The 22296-nt window shown below is 37.1% G+C and overlaps 1 protein-coding gene, 1 long non-coding RNA gene and 2 pseudogenes across 2 annotated transcripts; 3 read left to right on the top strand and 1 right to left on the bottom strand.

Annotated features, from left to right (window-relative positions):
- Positions 1-932: 932 nt before the first annotated feature.
- LOC122134536 (ras-specific guanine nucleotide-releasing factor 2-like) lies at positions 933-2319 on the top strand. Its single transcript, XM_042753949.1, has 3 exons — positions 933-1077; positions 1957-2046; positions 2189-2319. The coding sequence occupies exons 1-3, from the start codon at positions 936-938 to the stop codon at positions 2302-2304; spliced, it is 348 nt and encodes a 115-aa protein (XP_042609883.1). The 5' UTR covers positions 933-935; the 3' UTR covers positions 2305-2319.
- Positions 2320-4937: 2618 nt separating this feature from the next.
- Positions 4938-5593, top strand: LOC122143048. The gene is made up of 3 exons (XR_006158936.1): positions 4938-5071; positions 5159-5262; positions 5367-5593. It is a non-coding gene; the product is annotated as an uncharacterized LOC122143048 (long non-coding RNA).
- A 1898-nt stretch (positions 5594-7491) lies between these two features.
- LOC122134144 lies at positions 7492-16034 on the top strand (annotated as a pseudogene).
- A 2662-nt stretch (positions 16035-18696) lies between these two features.
- On the bottom strand, positions 18697-20243 carry LOC122143044 (annotated as a pseudogene).
- Positions 20244-22296: the final 2053 nt, after the last annotated feature.

The raw sequence follows: 22296 nt of genomic DNA, 5'->3' as shown, positions 1-22296 counted from the left end.
AAAAAAAAAAAAAAAAAAACCTTTCCAGTGATGAAATGTTTCGTGTGCAATCTTGTCGCGATATTCCTAAACTGTCGAGATAAACCACAACGCGTGCGTTACACGTTCTGATTCGCGAAAACTAATGAGTCCGTTGAACCGATGCAATTTAATTGAAGGGTTTTAAAACAACTGACCCTGTCCAACACTGAACTCACGCGAAGTCTGGAATTAGGGTATAAAAAAAATCCTGTAAACACTTTACAATAATGTTCTATTTCATTAAAAATATTTAACTACATATTTAACATTACATTACTAAAAACTGCACTTCTACAACATTGTTAATTTCAACATTTAGGCTATAGCCTTCATTGTTGAAATCACAAAGTTGTACAGTATTTATTAACATAGTTAATGCACTGTGAAGTAAACATTACCAAACAATGAACAGCTGTGTTGTTTATAAACTAAGATAAACAAAGATTAATAAATATAGTAACAAAAGTATTGCTCGTTGGTAAGTGCATGTTAGTTAATATGTTAACATTCAAACCATATCCTGAAGTTACAAACAAATAATTTACTCTAATTTAAATAATACTCTGATGTTTAAATCATTTAAAATGAGAATGTAAGTGTGCTCACCCCATTTTTTGTTTGTAAGAAAAAATTAGATTAGATTTCATATCGCAATATATATCGCAGAAAAATAAAATATCGCAATGTCATTTTTTCCCAATATCGTGCAGCCCTATTCGTGAGGTCAGGCAATGATGTTGGACAAGAAGGCCTGGTTCACAATCTCCATTCCAGTTCATCCCAAAAGGTGTTTATTGGGGTTGAGGTTAGGCTTATGTATGGGTCCGTCATTTCTTCCACATCAAACCATTCCATCCACTCCATTTTTCCCCAAGTGTTTTAAAAAGCAGACTTTATGGCATGACTGATGTTGTATGATGTTCATGACAGCTGTACTGGAGTCAGTATCCTTGGATAAGTTTATTCCCGAGACACCCACGTCCAGTGATTCAGGAGACATGTCCCCATGCCGTTCACCGTCCACCCCGCGACTCCTCCGCTACCGACCGCCTGCAGGTACTGCCTTTCTCAATCTTATATTCTCATTGATTATTTTAGCAGACTGTAAGCATTAGGTTATGAATTATACATACTGTACACTTCAGTAGCATTTTGTTTTTCGCTGAAGTTAGTCAATGTTTCCTAAACCAAGTTCATAATTTTTAAAACCAAATTAAAATAGGGTTTTTTATACTTTACCTTTACCAGTCAAATGTTTGGACACGCTTGACTGGAATATATTTAATTTTATCATGACAAAAAATATATTTTTGTCTTTTTTAATTAAATTTTGATTTCATTCTTTTTTATTTTTAAATGCATTAAAGTCCGGCAATATTAACTTCTTCAGTACTGTTTTAAAAAGCATCCCAAAATGCACCTCATGAAGTTGGATTATTTTATTAAAAATAAATACTCTGCATTGATTGGGAAAAAGGATTAAATAATACATTCCCAGCTAACAAAAATATGTTCTAAAAATGATAGACAGATGTTCCCAATAAGTTCTCCGAACATTCATAATGTACAGTTTTTTTTTATAAACCCATTTTTTTCTTGTTAAAGGAAAATTCCATTTTATAATTTTGCAAATATTACTTTTGAATGTTCCCTGAACATTCCGAAATGTAACATTTAAAAAAAACGTTTGACAAACTTCCAACTAAAATGTTTAGAAGAAACACCTTCAATGAAGGATGTACTGTATAAAGAATATTTTTGTGCTAAAGTTTTGAGAACATTTGAACAAACATTCTATTAACATTACTGAAAGAATGTTTGTTCGTACCTTTGAAAGAGAACATTGCCAGAATGTTAGCCAAAGTTATGAGAGCGTTCCCTGTTAGCTGGATTAAACTCGTATTTCAATTGTTTTCTCTACTCGTGTCCTCATAGGTCAGTCTCCCGATGGCTCCCGCTGTGCCATGTCCCCCGCGTCCGCTTTCGCCATTGCCACCGCCGCAGCTGGACACAGCAGCCCGCAAGGTTAGGTGACACTGATGGGGTTGGACAGCTGCCCTCGCCACTGAAACACATCTCCCATCGGGTCTTTGTTGAGTCATGACACGGCTCTGGGGAGGCTTTCTCATCCTCATCTAACAGAAATCTCCTACTGTCTCTCATTCAGGATTTATCAACCCTGAGAAATCCTATGACAAGGAGTTCCTCGTCCGCAGGGCCGCCACCAACAGGGTGCTTAACGTCCTGCGTCACTGGGTTTCCAAACACTCGCAGGTTTGTTGACTTTGCATAATTTTCAGCCTGTTCTTTTGTTCCTGATGTCCTGCCCTTGAGTGATTTATCAGTCATAATAGAGACGCATCTTGCAAGGAGGATGTAAGACACTACAGGTTGAACAGGGTAAAAATCTTAACTCATAGATATCACCATACTTTTTCATCAGTTATTTTTGTATTAGAAGTTTTGATGTTGCTGCAACGTTGCAAATGATGCATTATCTAATTAAACAGCACTAATTTATATTTCCAGAACATGAATCTGAACATTGGATAAAGCCAGGTTCAAAATTCTTGTTTCATTTTGTTGACATAAGAAACGTTTTAGCCGAGGGGATTTTGGATTTCTATTTTTAAAAATTTTATAATATTTAAAAAGATAGTTATCTCACCATAAATCAGAAAGTACTGGCATCAAGACAGAAAAAAGAAATTTTCACCATATTTGGAAATAAAATTTTGATGATGTATCAGGCAAATCATGTTTGAACAAACTCCTCTGTAAAAGCTTGCAGCACATAGTTATAAATAAAACCGTATGCGTTTATAAAATAGATACATCACAAAATAGATAAAGTGTAATAAAATAAACACTTAAATGTGTATATTGGATGTTTTCTTTCCTCTATTCTGAAGATGGACATATGAAAGCTTGCGCCCACAGAATTATAAAAAAGTTTTAAAAAGTTTACTTTATCGCACCAATATGACTTAGAAGAATTAAAAGTGTTATAAGATATACGAGAAAAGTCAAAATGTCTTGATGAGAGAAAACACATAATGAGAGAAAAGAATGATGAGATTTAAAAAACAATTTGAGCCTTGTGGATAGATAAAATCACAATTGGCGGAAGGAACAATGTCAGAATTGTGAGCTAAAAAGTCTTTTCAATTTTGTTTTTATTCCAACATTGGAAATCAGGCATTCCATAGAGAACTTTTCATCAAAGCGAAAATAAAAATTGACTCTGAAAAAACTGTGGTTTGCCTGTGCATGAAAATAATCAACTCTCTAGATACAATGTTTTAATAGTTACACCAAGTTCAAAAATTACCCAAAACAATAAATAAATAGACCCAAGGGGAAAAGGAGGCAAGTGGAGTCATTCACAAAGTCATTTTTTACAATTCTACTATTTTCACAAGCTTACGTGTTTTACTGTATTTTTGGGTCAACAAAATGCAGTCGTAGTGACATTCTTGTTCAACAAATAATCTTTAATGAACCCCAAATTTTGAACAGAGTTACATTAAATTAGAAACCGTTTGTCTGCACACACACCCCCATTTTTGCGTCCAAATTTGTAAAAAAACCATGCATCTGGTTTTTACTTGACTCATAGGACAAAAAATGTCCTTTCTTCAGCAGTAATGGTTGGGTTGGTCAGTGTGTTACTTTTGTGGAGTGCATGAATTCATCCTCCCTGAAGCAATGTGTTTGTGTTTGTCTTGTGCAGGACTTTCAGATGAACGTCAGAGCTGGCTGACCGGCTGTGATCGCTCTGCTGGAGGGGTTGCTGCAGAGAGATCCAAGATCTTCTGCCGCAGGAGAGGAAGGCCGCAGCTAACACACTGAGGTGACGCCCACTCCACTGGAGAACACAGGTTACTCTGTCAGTCAGACTTGCCGTTTGTGTGCTTTCTAGCTTGCACGCGTGAGAACTCTTTCCACATCTGAGAGAATTAGTTTGATGTGATTGTCAGTTTTTTTTCAATCTACACTAGCATTCAAACGTTAAGGGTCAGTAAGCGTTGAATTTATTGGTTCAAGTGCGATCAAACTGTAACATTGTGAAACTATTATTACATTTAAAATTAACTGTTTCCTTACTCTATGTGAATATATTATTAAAATGTAATTTATTCCTGTATGCAAAGGTGAATTTTCAGCATCTTACGGTCAAATGTCCATGAAAAATGATCTTCAGAAATCATCTAATATGCCTCATTTGATTATTATCAATGCTGAAAACTTTACTATTTGTTACCCGGACCACAAAACGAGTCAGGACTAGCCTTTGTATGTTGTAGCAATAGCAAAAAATACACTGTATGGGTAAAAATTATTGATTTTTCTTTTATGCCACAAATCATTAGGATATTAATTAAAAATCATGTTCCATGAAGATATTTTGTAACTTTCCTACCGTAAATATAACAAAACTTAATTTTTGATTAGTAATATGCCTTGCTAAGGACTTCATTTGTAATTTCTCAATATTTAGATTTTTTTTTGCACCCTCAGATTACAGATTTTCAAATAGTTGTATCTCAGTCAAATATTGTCCTACCAATAACAAATGATATTCAGCTTTCAGATGATGCATAAATCTCAATTTTAAAAAAAAGAGACCCTTATGGCTGGTTTTGTGGTCCAGGGTCACCTTTTTGTGGAAACCACGACACACTTTTTTTTTTTTTTTTTTCAGGATTATTTAATGAATAGAAAGTTGAGAAGAACAGCATTTATTTGAAATGGAATCTTGGAATATTATAAATGTCTTTACTATCACTTTTGCAGACTAAAAATACTAATTTCTTAAAAAAAAAAAAAAAAAAGTTTTTACACCCAGATTTGGGGTGAAATCTATGCAGTTTTGTTAAATGGATTTAAATAGTAACATGCGCATTAAATGGGTAAAAAAATACATAATTTTGAAATGTTCATTTTTAGTTGACCTACTCTTTTAATCATTTATATATCTTTCCTCAGTGCACTTTCTCAAGAAGAGCAAGATGATTCACAGCTGAAGATTGAGGACATTGTGCACATGGTTAGTGTGACTGCAGCACTGAAGTCTCTCTGATTTGTGTGTATAGATGTCATTTATTCATTCAGTGTAATTCTGTGTGTTCTCCAGTCCGACTGTCCAAGAGTCGAATGCTTTGAGTCGCTGTCAGTGATGGAACTAGCAGAACAAATCACTCTACTGGACCATATTGTGTTCTGGAATATTCCATATGAGTGAGTGTATCACTGTACTTTAGAGTGCTTTTATTCTTAAATGGTTGCTGATTAACTATTTAGTAGCATTGCATGATGTTTAATAGAGATGTTTTACTTTCCAGGGAGTTTCTTGGTCAAGGCTGGATGAAAACAGACAAAAACGAAAGGACTCCATACATTATGAAGACCAGTCAGCACTTCAATGATGTGGGCAAAAATGATAAACTATAAACATATTATTAGTAGTAGTAGTAGTAAATTAATAAATAAATTAATTAATATTTGATCATTCTAATAACAAAATGCACTATGCTTGACTATACAGTTATTTAATTAAACTGCAGTCTTTGATTAGATAATCACAATAAACACAATCACAATTATTATGGTGCCCCTTTTATTTTAATTTACATTTAATATAATGGTAACACTTTATAATAAGGTTTCATTTGTTAGCATTAGTTAACAACACTAGTAAACAAGCAATGAACAAAGCATCTGTTAATGTTAATTTAAACATTTACTAAAAAAAAAATTAAAATCAAAGTGAACTAACATGAACAAACAATGAAGAATTGTACTTTTGTATGAACGTAACATTATTAAAGATTAATGATTGGGGTAAATGTTATATATTTGCTCATTGTGTTGGGTGATGTTTGCCAATGCTTTACCTAGTTGTAAACATTTGGACCTTTGATCTTGGAAATGTTGAGTGTTTTGTATGCATAGCATGTATGTTTTTTTTTTTTTTAAATTAATAGCCCAAATTATATTGGCATTTACAAGAGTTACATATAACCAAACATGTCAGTGGTAGATCTACCTGTAAAGCGATACATACACGGAATACAACAAACCCAGTTACATTAAAAAAAGCCTGCAAAGTTCTTATGGCTTTCATTTTTTAACTTTTGATATTTTTTTTCAATATATTTCAATATCAGTTTTTAAAATCGTTCAAATGAGTTTACTTTTTGTCCTCTCTCCCTTGAACTTTAAATGAAGTAAAATAAGCAATGATATACAATTAAATCAAATAACATACAATCTTGACATCACCATCATCTACTAAACAAGAATCCTAGAGTTTTCTTGTTAAATCCTTGTTCACATCACAAAATAATAATTATTATTTAAAAAAATACAATTTTTGTACTTGTAAATCTCTATGTTTTGTGAGAGAGTCAGTGGTAAAACTTCTTAATCCAATCTTCTTGAAACAATATGAGTAATCTGGTAAGCGTCTCAGATCATGGCTCATAAGCACGACTTGAGCTCCATAGCTGCCTGCAGTGATAAGTGGGCTGGCCGTAGCCTGATATCTGCCGCTGTTCCTCAACAACGACAACGGCGTGTTAGAGCATCACATCCGCACTAGAACAGCAGCGCCATCTACACGCCTACTAGAAAACCATTCTGTGCGGCAAGTGTTGCAAACAGGTGAGTCCAAAAAAGCGTGGCAGTCTCCAAGGATTGTACAATAGGGTCGCCATACGCCCTTCTATTTGCTTAAAAAGTCTGGGTTTTAACTTTGTTTTTTTTGTAAGCTAACATGCTCTCTCTACAGTCCGCATACATTATATGAATGTCTATTTGCTTTGCTTTGCTTTGAATAGTTCTCTGAGATTCTGCCACGGGGGGGGGGGGGGGTCACTCGTGCGCCGCGATTGGTCGATTTTGTACAATGCCTGCATGCTATTGGGTCAAACTAGGGATGCATGATAATAGTTAAATGTTATTAATTACGATTATTTTGCTCCAAAATATTAATCATGATTGTTGTCATTTTTATTACCTTTCATTAGAATTATTGCACTTTTCACATAAGCACAATTAAAAGAATAGCAACTCGAACGAGAACGAGAAGCCATGAGAAAGAAAACAACAGACTGGCTGTACTACAGTTTATTTGAGCTGAAATATCTCAGTAGAGAAAATTGCTAAACTCTAACTTATTTGTGTTTGCTGGTGTTTTCAGATCATGTCCCACCACGCTTTTTTTATTTCATATATGTAGAGAGATGAAGTGTGCATGGTTGCCAGATTGGGGCAATTTATCAATTTCTGACAAATATTGGGAGGATTTAAACTCTTGAAATCTGGCAACCCGCAGCCATGAAAGATTAAAATATGATTCATTATGAAGGCCTTCCAATCTTTAAAAAACCCACTGAACATATACAAGCAAAAGATCATTTATGGTCACCCTATGGAACAAAACAGTTTTTGTGATTTTTTTTAACCATGTGGGTGGAACTTTGTAATTATCAGACCAAGGCACTTATGGACCGCCCGAAAAACTGCCAGAAGATCGTTTTCAGGACTGAAGGGAAGGGATTTGGAAGAACTCATCCTGAGGGAAACCCTGGAAAAAGTAAGTAGTTTGTTGTATTTTGCACAAAACGAATATATACACTCTGTGATTTTTAGTACTTAGTGGCGTATTTAACATCAGCAGCTGTAAACCCTCCGTGTGGGCCCTATCTGGTGCATGTACCTGACGGATTTGGCGTTTTATCGAGGAGGGAAAGGCACCAACTTCACAGAGGAGGGGTCCTCGTGTCGTCAAACCTTCCTCTAAAATGAGGATGGTATTTAAAAACAATTCTTCAGCTTGTGTTGTTTGGGGACGTCGAATCTCAGGATTTACAAAAAGACCATCAGTGAACCTCTCTTCAAATGTGTTGTCTTTCACAGAGCTCACACATAATACGACGAGAGTCCGACAGTTTCATGTCAGGAGCCCCTACAGATAGATCTGCAACCCAAGGTACTGTCTGAACGGATAGGGATATTATTGATATAATAGCTATGATAAGTAGATAAAAATTGCTTTAGGCGAAGTGCACATTTCAAGAAAGAAGCTTATGTGCTGTTTAAAAAAAAAGAACTTTTAAAATGACTTTAAAAAAAAGTCTAACTAGATCAATCAGATGACAGAAGGCATGGACGTTAGAGTGGATGCTGGACCGCTGTAACAGCAAAAGCTTCGTTGATCAATGTTGAACCTGTGGAACCTTAGAAATCTGCATATCAGATTAGTGATACAGTAGCCTTATGTTTTAAAAAACAGACTTTGGAGTTTGGTTCTCGATTATATGAAACGTATCGCTGTTTTTCTCTCAGGTAACACAGGTGTGCCTCCTCGACAAGACTCTAGTAATGGACGAGGACACACTTTATGAATTGTAATCTTCATATAAGATTGAGCCAAAGACTCCCTCCTGCCAGCTAAACCGGATTGATAAAGTCATGTACTTTGTTTTTTTTTTTGCTGGTAAACTCAGTTAAAATGGGCGTTTTTTAAATATGATGTACAGTTTAGAATATTTCAGAGTGCATATTTCTAGCACCTGATGCAGTTTAATCACAATTTGATAATCTCTCTTTTTAAAACAAACCTGAATGCATACAGATCACCCCTTTCCCATTTGTAAAGCTGTATTAGCTTCCTGGTACATATGAGAATTATGTATGTGTGCAAACATTGTTCATGATATCACGAAAAAATGTGTGGGATTGATGTTTGCTGGTCCAATTTTGACAAGCAAGTTTCTCAGTCAGTCTGCCCGCATGTATAACAATCATGTCAGTACTTTGGATCCACTGGAGTTCGCTGAAATGTCAAAACTCACCAAGCCCTGTTTACGGTTTACAAAAGAAAATATATTTTTTACATTTTGTATTTGTTATGATTAGGTGAAATCTGTTTACACAAACGGCATGTTTGCAATGAGGCTGCAGTTGCTCATTTTACCCGTTTCTGTTTGTAGAAATGTTTTGATATTTTCTGGCATGTGTTGGCATGAATCTGTAACTTTTGGAGTAACAAAAGCAGATTCGAAGCATTTATTAAATAGATTCTACACTTTCAGAAATACTGTGATGGTATCATGATACAGTGATGGAATACCAAGGTAACTTGGGTACTGATTTTATTAACCATATCTGTGTACTATGGTATTATACAACCATGATACTCCATACTATGTTATGTGCAGAAAATATACTTTCTGGCTGACCGCAGAAGTTTATTGTTGATTTTGATATGAGCAGGAAATCATTCACTAGTACAGTTTTTGGTTGTTTACTCCACCCAGCTGTATCTGTCAGTATTTCAGTTTTACACAAATGTTTAAGTGGCCTTAGTCTGTTTTTGTAACAAAGAGAAATAGTTGTTTAATTCAAACATAAGATTCACAGCAGAGTGTCCTGTTTATTGACTTGGGTGTATATTAATTTATTTGAACTTACTATAGAAAACTTAGATATGTAAACATACAGTAAAATAATGCTGTTGACTCATGCACACTTTCTAAAGAAGGGTCCTTTTTTTGCCATAAGTGATGTTCACAATGTTTTTTCAGTCAGTGACCCTAAATGTGCTGTACATTTATCCCTTGATGCTAGCTGTAACCTTTGAAATTAAAATTTGTCTTATCCTTCTGTATAGTTTTTGTTTTCTGCATTTATGCATTCCAAAAGATGAAATAACCCATAGAAAAAGATCATTTGTATACTCAACATTTGTTTTTTCATTCTAGCTAGCTAGCTTTGCTGCCTGTCTGTGCAAGTTCCTTGATAATGGTATAACTATTGTGATTTAAAATAAGTATTCTAGTCATTCCACCCACAGCGGATAATGGACACTTGCCCATGTTGCAGAGACCCAGAGACCCCGCCCTGAGTGAGCCCGCACACAATCCCTCCATGTTTATCTTCACGCAAGGAGCATTTAATATCAGCGTTCAAGTAAGAAATGTCTTCTAATTATAACTACAAAAATTATTCATTCAAAAGCAAGTGAGTGATTTTGCTGCTTTTATTTTATTGTTTGGGTCATATTAACACCGTAGACAGCTACAAGTAACTATATTTCACTGCTGTCATTGTGGACACCTGAGACTTTTATTACATCTTGTACAAGAGGCACAATAGGTGCCCTTTAAAGAGCTGGTAGTGGTTTATATTTAAAGGGGGTCATATGATGCAATTTCAAGTTTTCCTTTCTCTTTGGGAGTGTTACAAGCTGTTTGTTGTGAATAGATAACGATCCCTAAAGTTGCAAAGACTAAAGTCTCAAACCCAAAGAGATATTCTTTATAAAAAGTTAAGAGTCAACCACTAGTAGGGAGACGCCCTCCTAAAACGCCTCGTTTGAACACGCCCCCAACATGTCTACGTCACTATGTGGGAAGATTTGCATAACGCCACCCAATGGTCATGCAAAGAAAGAAGGCGTAACTTTGATTCTCGCTGTTGCCATGCCATTGCTGTCCGCCATGTTGTGGAGAACGCTGTTTTGTTGTGAAAGCGAAACTACTTGTGTTGGTCATAGAAGAGAAACAATTATGTACAGTATGTGGACAATAACTGTTTTGTTTTTACACTTAAAAACCGCAATAAACACATTTCGTTACACCAAATACACACAAATAATGTTTTTTTTTTAGCAAGCATCATATGACCCCTTTAAGTGGGTGCATACAGTGCAAAATGTTGGACTATGGTGGAAAGTCTCAAGGACAAGCTGGACGACAGACATGGGTTATGACCTGGCCACCTTACGTTGTAAGAGGATTGGCCATCAGGTCCACTTCTAATCCCATATCCTGGGAGGAAGACGCCAGCTTCCCTCACAGACTGTGTGCTTCCCTGACACAGCCTACTGTAACAGAGGAGACTCTACAGGCTACTAAAACTCTCATGCTCTTATACCCTACTTACTCAAAAAAAAAAAAAAAAAAAACACACTTAAGCTAAATTTGAGAAATTTGGCATTCCAGTAACTGCATATATAAATTGGACTGGTAAATACTGAAAATGCCAAAAGTGCAGTGTAGTGTATGTTTGGTACAGGCTTTTAATTATTTTTGGCTCATTTGATATACTTAAGTTGTATTGAATGGCTGTGAAACAGATTGCAGATGCCTTATAGTGGTACTATTTCAATAGGGAAGCATTTGTTGGAATCACTGTGCCATCTTTATGGACATTAAACAGTATCTTATTTAGTGCTAGTCTCCTAACATTCTGGACTATCCTTGAGTTTAAAGCCTAATAATCCCCCACAACTCCACCGAGAGATAGACCTTAAACCACGGTCAAGTGCTGACGAGCCACCTGCTTAGAAGTATCACAGAGTGTTCATGGTTTTGCTGTATAATGTAGATCTGAGTTCAGGCTGCCGGATTCTGGTTGGGTCTTGCGTACGCTTGTGTGACCGGTTCAGAATGTCACGGCTGAGCACAAGGCCTCAGTGTAGACTGGTGCCAGTTGGGGCTCCGTTCCAAACACTTCATGTCGTCTGCTAGTCTATTAATAACAATTTCAGTTTTAGAGTTCCAGCTGCAGTGTCAGAAAGGACGTTGTCAAGATGTCACCACAAATGTTAAAGTCTAAAATCTGCTGTGGAGACACCACTTAATGATTGACCAAATTTTGGGGTTCCAAATTTTAGAGGTGTATTTGAAATATATTTTAAAGTGTTCCTTTGTTTGGTTACTTTGACAAAAATATTACAAAATGTTGTTCTCGCTTGACTATTAAACTATGTCTTGTAGTTTTCGGACAATTCTCAGAAAAATTATAAAGCTTCCTCCTTAACTGTCCTGTAGAAACCGGTGAAGGACGATTAGTAAACGAAAGTATTAGAGTTAATCAACCATTCTCTTAATAAGGTAACCAGTCAAGAAGTAAAGTAAGTACGCTGCCATCTTAAATCAAGTAATACTTGTCAGCTTAGGAGGAGACCAAACTACGTGGTGTAAAACAAAGTTTAGTTTGATAGCTATAGTCTTAAAACCGTAGATAAAAAGAGAGAAAGAAGATGCTATGATGCATTGTCATGAAAACCTTGCCACCTTGTTCTACCGAGTTGCTGGGAGATCCCGTCAGAACGGTTTTTGACAAGACAAGAAACAGTGTGTGAAGATGGCAAGCTCATTCGCCAGATGATGTCGAGCCGTACCACGGTTCTTGCTCTCTGGCAGCCTTGGAGCTGGTGCTTGGCAACCGGTTACTTAATGAGCGAACAATGCTGCCATCTCGTCTGCAGATCAGAGGAGGAAACTCTACCCCGCCCAGGTCAACACTGGAGGACGGGAGTACAATTACATCCCATTGGATAGTATTGCATGAAACACAGCTAGTCATTATTTAATAATATCTAGACTTGCTTTATGATTATCAATTTGTCATTTACCACATTGCTCATTTAGCCATCATGTCCTATAAAAAAATGCAGGAGAAGCTAGAAGAAGGGTGAGGAACTTTTCTATTCCATCAGCTTGCTTGCACCTGTTCAGCAATGGCAAAAATATGATCAGACGTAGAGTCGTCATGATGTATGAGCTGTGTGATGAAGTATCAAAAACCCACACACGTATAACTGAGTGATCGTGAAAGGTAAGATTGAGTGGGAAGCATGCAACTTATGTCCCCCATCCCGCATGTCAACCTTATTTGCACTACTCTAATAGACGCCAATGAGCAAATCAGATCAGTCCAAGATTTAAGTTCCTTGAAGGAGCCATATATGAAGAGAGTTTTCTCTTTTAGGCTGATCCAAAACCAACATCCTACACTAAATTCATACTTTAACCTTCACTAAGAAAACAGGATCAGTCAGTCCCTCCTGTTACAGTCCTATAGATTTTGGATTTAGGCCTGATTCACAAGAAGTTACATCTCCCCCGCATTACCTCCCTCAAGCTTCTGTGAGATCCTCTAAGTCCCAGACTGACGTAATCCTGGATATCCGTTCGAGTATTAGTACACTACAAGGTTCCTCACTAGTGTGGTTTCGTGATTTGACTGAATCTCCAACAGGTTCACCCATTCGATCCAGTGCCAATGAACAACTCTGCACATAGTGGTGATGAGTTGTCACAGTCTTATAGCAGTAGATACGAAGAATGACCTTCTGCGGTTTTCCCTGTTGCATCAAGGTTGCATTACTCTACTGCTGGACACAGTCTCATTCCAACAAGAATGCATGGGGCATGATAGCCAACAATTTGGACGTCATTTTCCTCTCAGTCATCACTTCCACAGGCTCTAGGTCTTCCCCGATGACAGAACATGACTTAAGATGTTGACTTGTGTTCCTCAACAGTGCTGACTTCCCTGACCTTCGCGCAACACAACAACTGCCTTATGGCCAGATTGCTCTGACCCCAGCCAGCTATGCCAAACTGAGGGACAAGATCAACCCCAAAACAACTGGACTCTTGACCAGACCAGCATTGTGCATTCAGACTGGTGTGGACAACCCTGGTCACATCCCTTGTCATCAAGACAGTTGGATGGCTTGCGGTGGTGACGAGGAGAGGATCTGAGGGTACAACCCTACTTCAACACTACCTACATTGCTTTTTTTTAATGACCTGAATATCTTCAAATTCTTATCTTCCTAAGGTATTTTTGTTTCAATCCTTGATGAAAAGACCAGCTGGTCAATGGTATATGATGTGTTTAGGTATGCTGGCTTCTTAACCATCTTACCAGCAAGACTTCCTTGATCATCCTGCTTTGCCAGAAAGACCAAGTTAAGGGTACAACTATGTTGGTCTGCTAACTAGACCACCACTAAACAACATAACCATCTTGGCCCAATCGAATTTATTATTGTATAAGCTGGATTCTTCAGCAAGTTCTGGCTTTGCCTCTCCTCTCTCGCCTTTTTCAAGGTAATGTTGTGCAACTGAAACTCTAAGACGGACATATAAACACCCCTTGACTTCTTTTGCCATTTGCCATTACGTTGCAGGGGTTTGCTGAAATCTTTGATCCAGTAATCAAGGACAGACACAATGGCTTATGACCCAAGGACCATGAAGCATCCCACTGACCTGGATGCCTCCAAGGTGAACGTCTGTTTTTATTTCTTCATGCAAAATGAGTTTCTCAGATTCCCATTTAATTTTCTACCAACATTTCTTGGCTGTTCTTTATCTTCCAGATACATTCTGGGCGTGTTTGATGAACACTATGTCCTGTCCTCCCGTGTACGCACAGGCCGGAGTATCCGTGGCCTCAGCCTTCCCCCTGCCTGCAGCCGCTCTGAGCGACGTGAAGTCGAAAGGGTCACGGTCCAGGCCTTGGCTGGCCTGAAGGGAGACCTCTCTGGTCGGTACTACAGCCTGACTGAAAGCGAACTGAACAAGAGCAGCAGAGACTTATCGACGTGAGTTGCTTCCATAAAAGTTCTTTCAGTCATGGGATACTTTTAGTGGTTGGTTGATAGTGTGATTGGGTTTAAATGAGCTGCTTCCACACATTATGATGCTGAACTCTTCCTTTCATGCTGGCATGGCTTAGGAGCATTTTCTCTGACAAGCCTGTGTCCGCCTCTGCTCACTGCATCTGGGGATGGCCAGGGACTGGCCAGATGCTCGTGGGGATCTGGTAAAGGCTAGACGGAGAGAAAACAAGCCATGACAGTACAACCCCAACAGTCTCGCTTTAGTTCTACACCCTTCTTCCCATCTTCTAAAAATTTTTTTATAGGTTGCATTTGACTCAAGAAGTGATCCAAGTGTCTGCTCTTCCCTCGAATTTTGTGATCCTCCTCCAGTTCCACCTACCTTAGTCTTCCTTTCATCCTTCTGGTAGGACCACTTCCTGTTTGACAAACCTGTGTCCCCCTTGTTGACTTGTGCCTTTATGGCCCGTGACTGGCCAGATGCAAGAGGCATCTGTATGGCTTTAGGAAGTTATTGGCATGATTTGATCATTTATTTAACTAACAAGATATGTAACATAAGAACATTATAAATATTCTCACATTTGCCTGCAAGCACAGAACTGCATTCAGATAAAACTTACCATATGTAGCTTTAAATGTTAGATTGAAGGCATGATACTACTGCAAGATACTATTGATTCATTAAACAAGCAGGACTTGCTGGCATGACTGACAGACAGAGCCCCTTTTTGCCTTTTAAACATCCCATTATTTGCAAGGCATAACAACGAGAAGACCTTCTTAATATGGATCAATGAGGAAGACCACACCCCGTGTCATTTCCATGGAGAAGGGTGGCAACATGAAAATGGTGTTTGAGAGGTTCTGCAGAGGACTCAAACAGGTCACATCCATGTCCTTCATACTTTTAACAGTTAACCAACTTACCTAGAGTTGTCCTATAAGGTTAATATCTTCCATCTGTTGGCTGCCTCTCTGTTGGACAGGTAGAACACTTGATTCAGGAGAGAGGCTGGGAGTTTATGTGGAATGAACGTCTTGGCTACATCCTGACCTGCCCATCCAACCTGGGCACCGGCCCTCAGGGCTGGAGTACACATCCGCTTGCCAAAGCTCAGCAAGGTTACAATAATTACCTTTATCTTATAGTAAAAGCTTTCGGAAGTAAGGCTAAGCTTATCTAATGTGGAAATTTTCTAATTCAAACAATTGCCTGTATGACCCTCGATTAGGCAAGATCCTGGATAACTTGAGGCTGCAGAAAGCGGGGCACTGGAGGTGGGACACAGCTGCAGTGGGCATTCTGTCTTCGATATCTCAAACCTTGACCGCCTGGGCAAATCCGAGGGATAGGTATTCAGAATCAGATGGTTATCTTGCATGGAGTGTTTTCACGCAACGTTTCTACACGCATACGTTTCCTCAAACTCTGGTGTTCTTTGCAGTGTGACTCTGCTTTACTTTTCAAGGTGGAACTGGTGCAGCTAGTCGTCGATGGTGTCAACTACCTGATCGAGTGTGAGAGAGGCTGGAAAAGGGCCAGGATATCAAATCTCCCCGCCCCCATCCAACATTTTAGGAATGAGCAATGCTCTTTTAATGAAGGATGGACCCAGCAAGAGATACATGGACACTCCTTCCACTTATCCCAAAACCGAAGGTCTTATATGTATAGAAAGCTCAATAAAATGAACCCTAAAAACTACAAATGCTTTCTTATTTCTTTGCAAGGGACGAAATAACTGTGCACACAGTGAGCAACTGATAGAACGCTTGCCATTGCAATCAACAAAAATGCTTGTGTCCGCAGTGTAAAGAGCTCCTTTTGTTATAACAGCAGTGTTCTAGTTTTCTAACGTTGCTTGCTTGCAGTCACATGTAGACATCTTATGTTTCTTCTGCCAGCCATGCTTTTTACTCTAAAGTATTTAGCAGCAGGATGCCAATGTCAACACAGTTGCTCTGCCATCACCAGACAGTAATAGGTTTAGTCATTACAAGGTTCTAGGAACCCAGTGGCCGGACACATGGCCCAAGCACTACACTATGTTTCAAATGTCACATACTCCGTATATTTGATCATCTGAGGAGTTTGACTGAGTGAAAAAAATTCTTTATACAAGTAAGCACAGTTTGTCTGAACAGTCATCAATTGTAAAAATGCAGAAAGGTCCACTATCTTCTTAATTTTTAAACTGTAATTAATTTAACGCCAGACACTGGCATCCCATCGCTAATCCAGTGAGGGCTAATTTCTCCATTTAGAGCTGCTTAGTGCCGTATGTAATAATGCTAATCTTGGTTCTATACTTAAGAGAGAGCGGATGGGGCTGGGGCTCGGGGTAAATATATGTGCTTTTACAAAAGGGTCAGCGTGCTGCCTGTAGAAGCCACTGAAAAAACCACAGAGGCTATTATTAGAGGGTCTACATGCAACCAAAACCCAAATGTAGCCAATAATGATGATAATAAAACAATTTACCATCTGATGACATCACTGTAAACCTTGGTACCACCACTACGTTTTTATGGACAGAAGAAACGTTGAATTATTAAAAACACTTATTAATATGAGGAAAATCAGGTTAAATGGTCTAATCTGCTACCTCTTATCTAATTTACAGAATACTATAACTTTTACAAACTTACCAAGTGTGTGTAAAGCTGTAGGGTATGACTACCATAACTGAGAATTTAGTTTGATTTTTTTTTTTTATTAAAGTGGTAGCTAATAGCAAATTACCACAGTAACAGGATACTGTGGTAATTTGCTATAGCTAAACACTTTAGTTAGTCGGCAAATATCCCGTAACTAAGTGATTGTGTATTTGGGTGGCAACTATGATAGCTTGTTGTAATCAACTAAACCTCATTGCACTGAGCAATCCTGTAGGTCAGTAAGAAAATAATATTTTAACAGAATTGCACAAATCGACCATTTACCTTGAAATAGCAGATCTTCTTCATAGTGGTTTGGCGGTTCATTTCACGGTTCTCCTCCTAGGACTGTATAAGGTTTTCCTGGATCAAATACGCCCCCTAATGGCCATGATAAAGATGTTTCTTCATCATTAGATGTACTGTACAAGGTGTTTTTTAGATTTATTGCATATATAGGACTACAGAGGGTATTTTTTCTAGAACTAACAAAAAACATTACTGTTATTTTAATATTAATTGCACAACCCCTCAATATAAGAAAAAAAAATGCTTTCATTACAACCTTGTACAATTGCAACTTAGTACAGTGATTGTATCACTAGTATAACTTATGAGTAAACTAAATAATTTCTGCCAAATCCAGGAATGAATTAATTAGTGAAAAGATTATTTTAGTAGGGACTAATACTATTTGCTTATTAGCATGCATATTACTAGAATATTGTCTGTTTATTAGTACTTATAAAGAACAATTGCTTATTAGCATGCATATTACTATAATATTGTCTGTTTATTAGTACTTATAAAGCACACAATTAATGCATGATTATTTTTCTGGATCCCAATACGTTGTGTGTCCAGGAAAAAACAGAAAGGTCTTAAGATACATGATGTTCAGTCAGACACAAAGTCAAGTCATAGTTTTGCTTTTCCTTTTATTGACATCATAAACATTATATTGATGACAGTGACTAGTTTGTGATTCAGTGAGTTACAAAATGAGATTATGAAGAACATGAAACCTTGTTCATACAGAAAAACAGTGGCGACCTAAGCAAAAAAAATACAGAGATGAAAAGAGAAATACAAAAGAAACATTTGCCACACACCTTTGACGTATCATGTGTTTTTCATTCAACAAACTACTGGATTGTATTTTTTCAATGTCATACATGTGGAAGTGAAACGACTTAACATTATACTCTGGTTACACCGTAGTATCTGCTATTGAAAACAGTCAAGATTCATCACACACGACCTGAACACATCTCTGTGCAATTAAGAACAAATATAAAAGGAACCCTCCTCTCCGCCCCAGATCTCACGCTTTTATCGAGTTCTCATTCGCACGCTCCCCTCATCGCAACATTTGACCACGCTTCGACACCCAGAGGCTGGAGAAGTCTCGGGTGAGTTTCGCATGCCGAAGGTAGAAATGCGGTTGGGATGCTCACGAGGGGGACTGAGAGTGAGGGCGGACCGGCGGGGAGACTCGGATCGGGGGGTGACACGGTTTTAGAGGAGTGGGCACACCCTCAAGGAGACAGCGGAGGCAAGGGAAAAATCGCGCAAGGCGTGTGATATCAGTCCACTGGCCGCTTCTCGCCATGTTTCTTTGTAAACTCATCCGCATTCTTAAATGAAACTTTTTTACGGTCTTTTGAATACTACTCCTCCGCCAGGTCGGCCCTCAGCGGGTGATTCTGGTTGGGGGGTCGTTGACGAGGGCGATGAGAGACTGGCATTACTGGGGAAAGAGGTGCGGGGGGGAAACATATTTAATGCATATTTAATTACGAGTGTGAGGCAGATAAAAACGGGTCAGAGACGTGTCGTACCTTGGTCAGTTTTGGTTGCAGGTTTCCAGTTGCTCAAGCACTTATGACCGGCAGACACACCTGACCCTTCTCGTCAATGTTCGGGTGGTAGATCTTAGTTTTAAATGTGATTCTTCGGAGGCTTTAAAGGGGCCATCTTCTGCAGGGAATGATGATTTCAATCCGGAAGAACGCACCTTTGTCGTATGGAGGGTGTCCTGAAAGAGAAAAGCAGAAACGTGTTCAATTGAGAGATGATGCTGATTAACTGTATTTATGCATGCAAAAAAAAAAACACATTCACAATTAATAAAAACTTACAGGAACAATGAGTCCTTGCCAGGTCAGAATGTTGGACTCGTCCACCTGAATGTTAGCGGAAGTTTTTTCATTCCAGACTTGCGGATTTCATCAAGTTTCCTGTTAAACACCAGCACAGCAACCTGACACTTCTCCAATCGTTGAGAAAACCACAAAGTGAGAACAGAATACTTTCGGTTCACTTGTTCAACTGTTTTCGTGTGAACAATTCTCATCTAGAGTTAAATTTACATTGTGATTCAAGTCACACTTTTTTATTTAAATCTGTTTAAAGTGGCACGCAAATACCGATCGTACTGTTATTTTGTTTAAGTCTTGAACATGAACCCACGAGTTTGAAATATGAATGTAATCAATTAAAACTAAAACGGTTCATATATTAATAAAATACTGTTAATCTTAAAGATGTGGTTAATTAAAAATATATTAAAGGAAGAAAACAGACATAACGTTACTTCCTGTTTCTTTCTCATAAATTAAATCACACGCTAAGAAAACTATAGAAACCTTCATGTGTTGTATTAAAGTAGTATTCATTGTATTTCAATTTGATCACTATTTTCTGACGTGATCTTAACTTAGTTGATAAACTAAAACTTACTGATCTGTCTTATCTGCTAAACGTGATCTGATAACGACAACACTCTTTACAGACGTAAAAAGTTTTATTCCGAGGCACGTCATAAACTAGACTCGTTCCATCGAACCCTGATTAATATTATCTGAGCTTCATCTCACTCTTTATTTTCATCACACGCGTAAATTCCAACCACGGCTAAGATCGCTAGCTTCTTCCTCATCATCCTCGACACATTTCACTCCCGAGTGCTCTAAAGTTTCAGCTTTCCGACCGACCGTGATTCAAGATCACATTATTCCTAGTCACGGAGGTAAAGCGAGTAAAAAATGTATTTAGTATACCACAAAAGTTCAGATTTTTTCGGAATGCATTTACCGTTATGCAGCCGCCTGCTCGCCGCCATCTTGGATTTGCCTTTGCCCACAATGCAAAGCGCGTTGAGTTCGCCACTTCAAATAAATAAATAAAATTAATAAACGATAATTTGTGACAAAATGCAGTGCTACTACTTTACCATCATTGGAATGCTATAATTTTAATTTTATAGTGTTATAATTTTAGTTTAAACAATAATTTCGTATCATGTTTGTGTTTATTTTATTTTATATAGTTATAGCTATATAGTTTTCATTCATTTTAATTTCAGTTTGGTATTATACTACATCAGTTTTTATTTTATTTCTTTTAAAGTTTATAGCTATTATTTCAGGCAACGAAAAAAGTTATATTGTATGTAAAATTAACACGCTTATATAAAAATAATTCAATTGTAACCACAACCGAGGAAGTAGCAGCAGATATTGCTGATGGATATACAGTACAGGTCAAAAGTTTGGAAACATTACTATTTTTAATGTTTTGAAAGAAGTCTCTTCTGCTCATCAAGCCTGCATTTATACAGTCATTTGATCAAAAATACAGAAAAAAATAACAGTTAATATTGTGAAATATTATCACAACTTAAAATAATAGTTTTTCTATTTTGAATTATACTTTACAAAAAAAATTATTCCTGTGATGCAAAGCTGAATTTTCAGCATCAATGACTTCCAGCCTTCAGTGTCACATGTAACATCCAGTTCTATCACATGATCATTTTAGAAATCATTCTAATATTCTGATTTATTATGATTGCTGGAAAACAGTTCTGCTGTCTAATATATTTGATGAATAAAAGGTTAAAAAAGAACTGCATTTATTCAAAATAAAAAAAAAACCTTTCTAATAATATATTCATTCTAATAACATATTTTCTTTTACTATCACTTTTTATCAATTTAACACATCCGGCTTGCTGAATAAAGTATTGATTTTATATAAAAAAAGAAAGAAAAAAAATTACTGACCCCAAATTACTGACCAGTAGTGTATATTGTTATTACAAAATATTTATTTTTTTATTCATCAAAGTATCCTAAAAAAGTATCACGTTCTGAAAAAATATTAAGCAGCAGAACTGTTTCCAACTTTGATAATGAATCATCATATTATAGATCATAGAATGATCTATAATAGAATCATAGAATGATTTCTAAAGGATCATGTGATAATGATCCTAAAAATTCCAGCTTTGGCATCACAGAATAAATGATAATTTAAAGTATAATAAATTTAAAAACAATTATTTTAAATTGTAATAATAGTTCACAATATTACATATTTTTTCTGTATTTTTGATCAGAAAGTGTTTCTTTCAAAAAAACATTAAAATAGTAATGTTTCCAGACTTTTGGTCTGTACTGTATATATATATATATATATATATATAATATATATATATATATATATATATATATATATATATATATATATTCCTATGCACAAACAGTAATGCTAATTGTTAACTATGATTTTACTTTATTGCCCACCAAACTTTGCATAGCTGATAGCACAAAATTACATGTTATAAAAATAAATATATAAGCAAATAAACAAATAAATAAACCTTATGAGTTGACACTTCAAACCCCCCGATGTCCAAAAACCAAAAAGTACGCCCTTGGAGATACATATTCTTTGCATAAAAAGTACAGTAATCTGCTTGAATATGAGAGCGTGAAACAAAAGGGAGTCCACGAGGGGGTGTGAGAGCCACTTTATTAATGCACATTCTGATCCCAAACACACTCTAGAAGATGAGAAAGTGGCAGAACAATAATCACCATCAGCTGGGGGATTCAACTTGAGCCTGTTAGTTCAGGACACAGTGTCTGCTTATTGTAGTATGTGTAATTTAAAAACAGAAGCATTTCCTGAACGAAAGGGTTTTATCTTTGCATTTAATAAATATGTCTTACATGCATATTTCCTATGCTGCCTTTTCCTATACTTTCTATATGTTCAGCACAGTTTTCACTTCTACTGCTGTCTCAACATGTTAAGGAACTGTCAACGCAGAAAGTTCTTCACAAACCTGCTGTTCTGGTTGGTCTCTCAAGACACCAGGTTGGCTTGAAATCCGC

The sequence above is a fragment of the Cyprinus carpio genome, unplaced genomic scaffold (genome assembly GCF_018340385.1).
Source record: "Cyprinus carpio isolate SPL01 unplaced genomic scaffold, ASM1834038v1 S000000658, whole genome shotgun sequence".
Lineage (NCBI taxonomy): Eukaryota > Metazoa > Chordata > Actinopteri > Cypriniformes > Cyprinidae > Cyprinus > Cyprinus carpio.
This window is presented reverse-complemented; position numbering and strand designations above follow the sequence as displayed.

What these genes read in the sequence shown, in the direction of transcription:
- LOC122134536 (XM_042753949.1), top strand. Translation starts at nt 936, where the DNA reads ATGATGTTCATGACAGCTGTACTGGAGTCAGTATCCTTGGATAAGTTT. An exon ending in CCGCTACCGACCGCCTGCAG is followed by an intron (nt 1,078 to 1,956) that starts GTACTGCCTTTC and finishes GTGTCCTCATAG; the next exon opens with GTCAGTCTCCCGATGGCTCC. An exon ending in TGGACACAGCAGCCCGCAAG is followed by an intron (nt 2,047 to 2,188) that starts GTTAGGTGACAC and finishes TCTCTCATTCAG; the next exon opens with GATTTATCAACCCTGAGAAA.